The 8,261-nt window shown below is 56.7% G+C and overlaps 2 protein-coding genes across 2 annotated transcripts; both read left to right on the top strand.

The window, feature by feature from the left end:
- The first annotated feature begins 246 nt into the window (after positions 1-246).
- LOC120357419 lies at positions 247-1,543 on the top strand. Its single transcript, XM_039447613.1, has 2 exons — positions 247-1,288; positions 1,389-1,543. The coding sequence occupies exons 1-2, from the start codon at positions 247-249 to the stop codon at positions 1,541-1,543; spliced, it is 1,197 nt and encodes a 398-aa protein (XP_039303547.1).
- A 233-nt stretch (positions 1,544-1,776) lies between these two features.
- LOC120357418 lies at positions 1,777-5,856 on the top strand. The gene is made up of 2 exons (XM_039447612.1): positions 1,777-4,129; positions 4,185-5,856. The coding sequence occupies exons 1-2, from the start codon at positions 1,777-1,779 to the stop codon at positions 5,432-5,434; spliced, it is 3,603 nt and encodes a 1,200-aa protein (XP_039303546.1). The 3' UTR covers positions 5,435-5,856.
- The last annotated feature ends 2,405 nt before the right edge of the window (positions 5,857-8,261 follow it).

Below are 8,261 nucleotides of genomic sequence, written 5' to 3'. Positions count from 1 at the left end.
TTGTAATCGACGCTGTAGGCCGATCTGCCTTGGCTAACCGGGCTTCACTTCTGGCCGTCCCCTCTTTTCGTTTCCCGCCGAATTTTCGTTGCTCTGCCTCTCACTCGCTATACATCTCCGCTCGCGCACATTCGCTGGTCCTTCGAGCCGGATAGAACTCTTGTTGCTGGTGCCGGTGTTGGAGTGAGTGCAGTGACGGTGAAGTGACTCGATAATCCTGCAAGCGGCATCCGTTATTGGAGTGAAATGAGTCACCCTGTGGAAGATCTCGTGCAAGCACAGCACGACTTGTTCGGGTTGCTTTCGCGATCGTATGAGAATATGAAGAAAGCAGGAGAAGCTAATATCACACTCGGACTATTGGAAGCCCGCCTCCAGACGTTGGAAGGTTATTGGAGTAAGTTCGTGACACGTCATGAGCAGTTGCTCATGGAGTACGGAGACGACCTTGAGGAGCACGAGTATGTGACAGACGACTTGATGCTCAAGGCGGACATTTCTTATCACACGCAGAAGGGCAAGTATCTGGACGACATGCGCGCAATAACTAGTCCGGGCAAAGCGGCGGTCGCCGCGCCCGATGCTGCCGTCGCAGCAGCCGCTCCCGCCGTCGCGGTGGCGGCTCCCGTCGCTACGAAGTTGCCTCGCATTTCCATACCTCAGTTTTCCGGACGGTATGAAGACTGGCCAGCCTTTCGCGACCTCTTCACTTCTCTAGTAGTCCGAAACCCGTCCGCCTCGTCGGTGGAGAAGCTGCACTATTTGAAAACGAGCTTGAAGGGGGAAGCAGAACAGGTGACTCGACAACTGCCAACAACGGACGCTAACTTTGAGCGTACCTGGTGTGCCCTGGTCGATCACTATGAGAACAGGAGGCTCCTGGTGCGGTCCTACATCTCCAGGCTGTTATCACTGACTAAGATGAAAGGTGAGTCTGCTGCCGAGTTACGCAAAATCTATCATTGCGTGCAGACTACCTTAGGCTCATTGGAGGGGGTCCGTCGACCCTTGGCGCGGAGTGACGATCTTTGCGTGCAACTATTCACGGAACTTCTTGACACGGTGTCGCGGCGCGAGTGGGAGACGCAGCTCAGCCGGACGACGGAACCGCCGTCTCTCGATGAGTTGCTTGTTTTCATTAATCAACGGATGCGTACCCTCGAGTCTCTTGCACCCGCGAAGAGCGAAACAAACGCTTCCAAGGGCAGTTCGAGTTCTACCCGGTCGAGGACCGCGTTGCAGGTCCGTAAGCAGGACAGTCAGCGAGGCCGCTGCTTCCTATGCAATGGTGAACATTACGTGCGGCAATGCGAGAAGTATTTCGGGAAATCGGTGGCAGAGCGCAGGCAGTACGTGGAGGCGAATAACTTGTGCGTGAATTGCCTCAGGAGGCATAAGTTATCCGAATGCCCGTCGCGGAAAACATGCTTATCGTGCAGCGAGCGTCACCACTCGACGTTGCATGACGCCTTCGTCGCCGTCGCTGCGGTCACGGTTCACGCCACAACACCGAGACCAGCTGCTGCTGTCGCCACGCTTGTGATGACCGCGCGCGTCCGCGTAACCGACCGACACGGTGTCGATCACTTCGCGCGGGCTCTGATCGATCCTGGGGCTGAGTCCTCGCTGGTGACGGAGTCATTGGCGCAGCGACTCCGGCTGCCCCGTTCGCACACTTCAGTGGCGGTATTCGGGGTCGGTGGTGTCCAGACAGGTGTTGCCCGCGGACGAATTGACTTGCGCGTCTCGCCTCGCCGGGAGGGCTCTCCGATTGTTATGTCGGCACTGATCTTCCCTCGCTTGCCGCTCTACGAGAGCGATATGCAGGCCGACAGTACAGGGTGGCCTCATCTCGCTGGCCTGGCTCTCGCTGACCCGGACTTTCTGAGGGCGGACCCGGTGGACATCCTCTTGAGCGCGAACGTGTACGCCGCCATCCTCCAGACCGGGCTGCGGAAGGGCGGGCCTGGCCAACCTGCGGCGCAGCGGACATCATTTGGCTGGCTTCTCGTGGGGCCCGTCGGCACGGCGAAGACTCCTCCGCGTGCTCTGACCTTGCAGTGCCGTGTTGAGGACGACCTCGCTTCTTTGGTGAGAGGATTCTGGCAGCAGGAGGAGCTGCCTGTGGGACCCGCACCTCTCACTCCGCTCGACCAGGAGTGTGAGGACCTGTTCCGTCGCACGCATCGCCGTCAAGACGACGGCCGTTACATCGTGCGCCTCCCGGTGGTTGACCCGCTGTCGGACTTGACTGCTACGAAGCGCGCTGCCTTGCGCGCCCTCACCGCGACGGAGAAGAGGTTCGCTCGAGATGACCGACTGCGCGAGCTGTACCTCGACTTCATGCGCACGTATGAGGAGCTCGGACACATGGTTCGCTCGGACGCTGCAACGGGAGCCAGAGTGAGCTATTTACCTCATCATGGCGTGCTGCGTGAGGCCAGCTCGACCACTAAGCTGCGCGTGGTATTCAACGGCTCTGCAGCTGGCTCCTGCGGAGAGTCGCTGAATCGGAGCCTCCTGGTGGGCCCGAATCTGTTACCTCCGCTCGCTGACGTCTTGCTGCGCTTGCATCGCTACGTCCTGGCCACGGACGTAGAGAAGATGTATCGCCAGATTCTGGTCCACCCTGAGGACCGGGATCTCCAGCGCATCCTTTGGCGGTATAGCGCCCGGGATGAAGTAGCGGAGTTCCGCCTGAACACCGTGACATACGGCTTAGCGTGTGCGCCGTTCCTGGCCATGCGCACTCTCCGCCAGCTGGCCGACGATGAAGCGGACAACTACCCGCTGGCGGCTCGAGCTCTCTATCGGGACGTCTACATGGATGACGTCTTAACAGGTGCCTCGAGTCTGGAGGAGGCGTTTGAGCTACGCCGACAGTTGACCGACCTGTGCATGGCGGGCGGCTTCCCCCTGCGCAAGTGGTCGGCCAACGAGACGCGAATCTTACAAGACGTTCCAGCGGAACACCGCATGCAGCAGGCGCTGCGAGACTGGGGACCGCACGAGACACACGGTACCTTGGGCTTGCGGTGGCATCCCGCTACTGACGAATTTTCATTCACCATCCCTGCTATCTCTTTGACCGAGGTGACAAAGAGATCGGTACTGTCCTTTACTGCCCGACTGTTTGATCCTCTAGGTTGGCTGGCTCCGGCAGTGGTGCGAGCCAAGATCGCCTTCCAGTCGACTTGGCTGATGGGTCTCGGCTGGGACGATCCTCTCGACGAGGGGGCGAGACAGCTGTGGCGCGAGTACGAGGCTGCTCTTCCCCGTCTGCGGGATGTACGAATTCCGCGACGATTGGACGCCGGTTTGTTGAGCGGTGACGTGGAGCTCAATGGCTTTGCCGACGCCTCTGAGCGCGCCTATGCTGCTGTCACCTACTTGCGGACGGGCTCTGGTGCGTCCTGGAGGACCTGCCTTATCGCGGCCAGGACAAAGGTCGCGCCCTTGAAACCTGTGACTCTGCCAAGGTTGGAGTTGTGCGCTGCTACACTTCTTGCAAGACTGGCGGCGCATGTCCGAGCTACGCTCGGTCTTGACCGGACGGCGATGCATTTGTGGTCGGACTCTACGGTCACTCTGGGCTGGGTACGCGGCCACCCGACTCGGTCGAAGACCTTTGTAGCGAACCGCGTTGCTGAGATTCAGACCAGGGTCCCTGACGCTCAGTGGCATCATGTGCCTGGCCCGGAGAATCCGGCGGACTGTGCGTCCCGCGGACTTGCGCCGGGAGAGCTGGTGCATCACCCGCTCTGGTGGCGTGGTCCGGGTTGGCTCCAGGCGGAGTCGACGTCCTGGCCGGATGCTGATCGGGGGACTCCTGGTGACGGCTGGCCGGAGGAGAGAGTCCGCGCGCAGGCAGCTAGGATCGCGTCCGTCGGCGTGGAGGAGCCTGATGAGCTCTTGCGCTTCTCGAGCCTCGATCGCCTGCTGCGAGTGACGGCGTGGTGCAGGCGGTGGCTTCGTCTTAGACCGGTTGCTGCGCCGGCGGCCTTGGAGGATGGCCGGGAGCGGCGTGGCGACGAGTTATCGGCTGATGAACTGGAGGAGGCGAGGATGGCTTGGGTTCGGCGGGTCCAGGCTGACCACTACCAAGTAGAGCTGAGCGTCGTGCGACGGGGTCGGTCTCTGCCAGCGTCCTGCCCTCTTGCACGATTTACTCCCTTTTTTGATAGTCAAGGTCTGCTGCGCGTGGGTGGTCGCCTCAAACACGCGCTTCTCGCTTATAGATGAGCGACACCCGGTGCTGCTGCCCGGGGACTCTCATGTTGCCAGGTTGGTGGTGGAGGACTGCCACCGGCGAACATTACACGGCGGAGTCCAGATGACCCTGAGGATGATTCGCCAGCGATACTGGATCCCCCGGGGACGAGCGGTAGTGAAGACGTGGCTGCGCCGTTGCGTGGTTTGCGTGCGGTGGCGGGCCGCCATCCCCCGGCAGCTGATGAGCAGCCTCCCGCGGGAGCGGGTTACTGCGGGGAGACCCTTCCTCGACACCGGAGTCGACTATGCCGGCCCGGTTCATCTGCGAACGACCAAGGGACGAGGTCAGCGGACTTACAAGGGCTTCATCGCGGTCTTCGTCTGCCTGTCAACCCGTGCCGTGCATTTGGAGGCGGTGTCCGACTACACTGCCGACGCCTTTCTGGCGGCCTTGCGTCGGTTCGTGGCTCGCCGCGGCCTCTATCGTACGCTCCGTAGCGACTGCGGAACGAACTTCGTCGGCGCCGATGCGCAATTGCGGAGTTTTTTCGCCGCTGATAGCCCTGAGTTGTGTCGGATCGTCGGACGGCTTGCGAGCGATCGTATTAAGTGGCTATTCAACCCTCCGTCAGCGCCTCATTTTGGCGGACTCTGGGAGGCCGCCGTCAAGTCCTTGAAGCACCACCTGCGGCGAGTGCTGGGGGACTCGACCCTGACCTTCGAGGAGATGAGCACCCTCCTCGCTCAGGTGGAAGCCTGTCTGAATTCGCGACCGCTCCAGGCCTTGTCCGACGATCCTGATGACCTCGCCGCCCTCACGCCGGGTCATTTCTTGGTGGGATCCCCTCTTACGGCCGTGCCTGAGCCTTCAATGCGGGAGTTGCCGGCGAACCGCTTGACTCGCTGGCAGCTTCTGCAACAAATGCGTGACCATTTCTGGGACCGATGGTCCCGTGAGTATCTTCACTCCCTCGTCCATCGACCGAAGTGGCGGAGGGAGGTCGCAGATTATCGAGTGGGACGCCTGTGTCTCCTTCGAAATGAGAGCACTCCGCCGTCGCGCTGGCCACTCGCGCGAATCGTGCGGGTGCACGTAGGGGAGGATGGCCAGATTCGCGTCGTCACTGTCCGGACGGCTGCGTCGGAGTTCACGCGACCAGTAGTCAAGCTCATATTATTGCCGGTTGGAGAGGGCGATCAGAGCCAGGAGTCGCTTGACTAGCGCCGAGAGTGGTCTCCGGAGACGCTTTAGCATTTTGTAATTATCATTAATTCGACTAGCTAATCTTTAATGTCAACATTTTTCTTGGGCAGCTTAAATCTAATCAGGAAAACAGCTTGCGTGCGGAGAGCCCTGCTGAATTTCGCTCGTGCCCCTTGTCGTCATTTTGCCGTTTGTTTGTCAACGCTCATCGAAAAATTTCAAAAAAAAAAATTCATCCGCTTGTCACTATATCACATCGAGCTTCCAAGCGTCGCGTACTTGCAGGACTTCAGCGGATCCACCAGAATAGGTCAACCATAGAGCCACGCGAGGAAGTCGAATGCGGGGGTGCACGATGCGAGGGAGGTTCGGGGGGACCTCGACCTGGACCGATCGCCCTGGCTCGGGCGAGGCGGGCGGGATGTTCGGGATCGCGGCTGGTCGGGCGCATCACGCTCATCGCGCGTGGCGGCTCTTTTCCCGCTCGCTCGGCGGAATGCTGCTGGCGAGCGGTGAAGTCGTGCTTGCCGAGTGGCGAATTCCTGATTTTGACAAACAATAACAGCGAGCCTTCTCGAAGGATCTACGGACTTCGGTAACCGTCGTATTTACTGAATTCCTACCGGGGTCTTTCGGGGAGGATCGCTGTTTATATAAGGAGAAAATCTCGGGCGCGGCTCGCAGTTCCTAGAGAGCAAATCGAGCGACTTGTAATCGACGCTGTAGGCCGATCTGCCTTGGCTAACCGGGCTTCACTTCTGGCCGTCCCCTCTTTTCGTTTCCCGCCGAATTTTCGTTGCTCTGCCTCTCACTCGCTATACATCTCCGCTCGCGCACAAGATTCATGTTCCGAAAACAATGTTCCTTCGCTTATTACTCAAAGATACATCTCGAAATAAGACGCTTTGTGACACTTTTTGTTAAGCCGTTTCAATGTGGTACGTTTGCGTAAGCTGATATTTTTAGATATATCCGGTAAGATCTTAATTTATGGATTTATGTTGCGTTAAGTCTATGATATGTTTTGCTACTTAATGGTTTCAATTTTATAGATTTATTGTACAAAAGATGATTTGTTATTAAACGGTTAAAACGTTTACTTTATTTACATTTGTATTTATTTTGTATTGGCGCACAACACCCTGCACGGCCCTGAAGCTCTTTCTGCCTCATTTGAATTATTATTCTTTAGGAGCTTTGAACTTTGTGCTTATTTTTTAATTTGTTAATGTATTTATTTTTAAAATTTTAAATGGCATGACTTTGGAAGCGTTAAACAATAAAATAGAAATAATGGGAGGGGAATGCGATAAACAAACAAGGCAGACAGAAAACTTAGTAGTAACTTTCCGTAAAACTAAAAGTGCTCAAAACCTTTTTTATGAAGGTATAAAATTGTATAATTCTTTACCTACTGTGATTAAGCAATGTAGAGAAATAGTAGCGTTTAAGATTGTTAAAAAAATATATACCAGTTAATGTTAATATATAGTTATGTATAATAATTATGTACAAGAAATAGCTGTGAAAGCTAAAATAAATGTCAATCAATCAATCTACCGCACTCTGACGTTTTCACGCTCTCTCTCTCTCTCTTTCTCTCTGGGGGCGATGTGAAAAGACGTGCTTCATTTCTGCTCCGCTGTTCTTTCAACGTTTTGTTGCTGTTCTCTGCCCCGCGAGGCCGTTCGTTGTGTACCGTTTAATCGTGGGCTTCTTGGCTTGTTATCTGCACTCTGGATAAGCACATCTGGATCACCTTGCATTATTTTTCTTGGTTTTCTGAAGTGCTATCTCTGTGGCCTAACCTAGTTCTGTTGCTGGTGGCTGTTCGGCATCGCCTCGTGCACGTGCTGTCCGCCTGACGGGTCCGTTCGTTTGCTGCTCTCGCTTGTGCGCGCCGTCGACTACCGTCCGTTCGTATGTCGCTCGCCAATCGGCTTTGAACAATGACTCTCGCCTGCGTAGCTTGTAAACGTTTCATCGCTGTGGCCGATGCGCTGTGTTGTAACCGCGATCCCAAACACATTTTCCTGCGCTCGCGGCCGACAGGCCTCTGCTCCGGGCTCTCTTAATGCTCCGGGCTGCACTGTGCTATCCTGTCCTACCTGTCGGAAGCAGGGTATCCACGGAAATCTTTCCAACTCTCGCGTTCCCGCGCTCGTTGATAGTGAATCGACTTCAGCCGTTTCCTCTCTCGAGCCTGATTCTATCAAGGATCTCTTAGCTGCAGTACTAGCCAAGATTGAGGGCGTTGAGCACATCTTGCAGGATTTTCCCGTGTTGAGGGAGCAGCTTCGGGATCTTCCTGCAATCAGAGCGCAGCTGACCTCGTTGGAGCGTAGCGTTCAACAATCACTGGGTGTCATCGAAGCTAAAACTGAGGAGCTTGCGGGTGCTGTGCGCCGAGTTGATGCGGGGCAAGCCAGTTTGGATGCTCGCGTCCGCGCTTTGGAGGCGCGACCTTCCGGCGGGTCTGTTGCGTCCGCTTCCGCTTTCGAGGAGCACATCGAGGCGCTTGAGCGCGCCAGGCTCAGCAGCGAGCTCATCATTTTCGGCGCAAAGGAGCTCCCCTCTGAGAATACTCGCGCCGTCGTTGCCGACATCGCCTCTGCGTTGGGAGTTGCCGCCCCTCTCGGCGAGATTTCTACCTGCGTGCGTATTTCTGCCAAGGGAAATCGCCCAAGACCGATTGTTGTGAGGCTGTCTTCTGGCGAGGCTCGCGACCGATGGATCGACGGGAAGCGAGCCAAGGGAGTTCTTGAGGGTGCGGAGGTGTCTGAGGGGCTCTCCGGATCTAGGATCGACCTCAACGAGAGGCTGACATTGTCCTCTCGGACTATCT

Source organism: Solenopsis invicta, chromosome 3 (assembly GCF_016802725.1).
Source record: "Solenopsis invicta isolate M01_SB chromosome 3, UNIL_Sinv_3.0, whole genome shotgun sequence".
Taxonomy (NCBI): Eukaryota; Metazoa; Arthropoda; class Insecta; order Hymenoptera; family Formicidae; genus Solenopsis; species Solenopsis invicta.
The sequence above is the reverse complement of the archived record's forward strand: the minus strand, read 5'-3'. Positions and strand labels throughout refer to the sequence as shown.

What these genes read in the sequence shown, in the direction of transcription:
- LOC120357419 (XM_039447613.1), top strand. Translation starts at nt 247, where the DNA reads ATGAGTCACCCTGTGGAAGATCTCGTGCAAGCACAGCACGACTTGTTC. An exon ending in CCGCTGCTTCCTATGCAATG is followed by an intron (nt 1,289 to 1,388) that starts GTGAACATTACG and finishes GAATTGCCTCAG; the next exon opens with GAGGCATAAGTTATCCGAAT.
- LOC120357418 (XM_039447612.1), top strand. Translation starts at nt 1,777, where the DNA reads ATGTCGGCACTGATCTTCCCTCGCTTGCCGCTCTACGAGAGCGATATG. An exon ending in GCTGAGCGTCGTGCGACGGG is followed by an intron (nt 4,130 to 4,184) that starts GTCGGTCTCTGC and finishes CTTTTTTGATAG; the next exon opens with TCAAGGTCTGCTGCGCGTGG.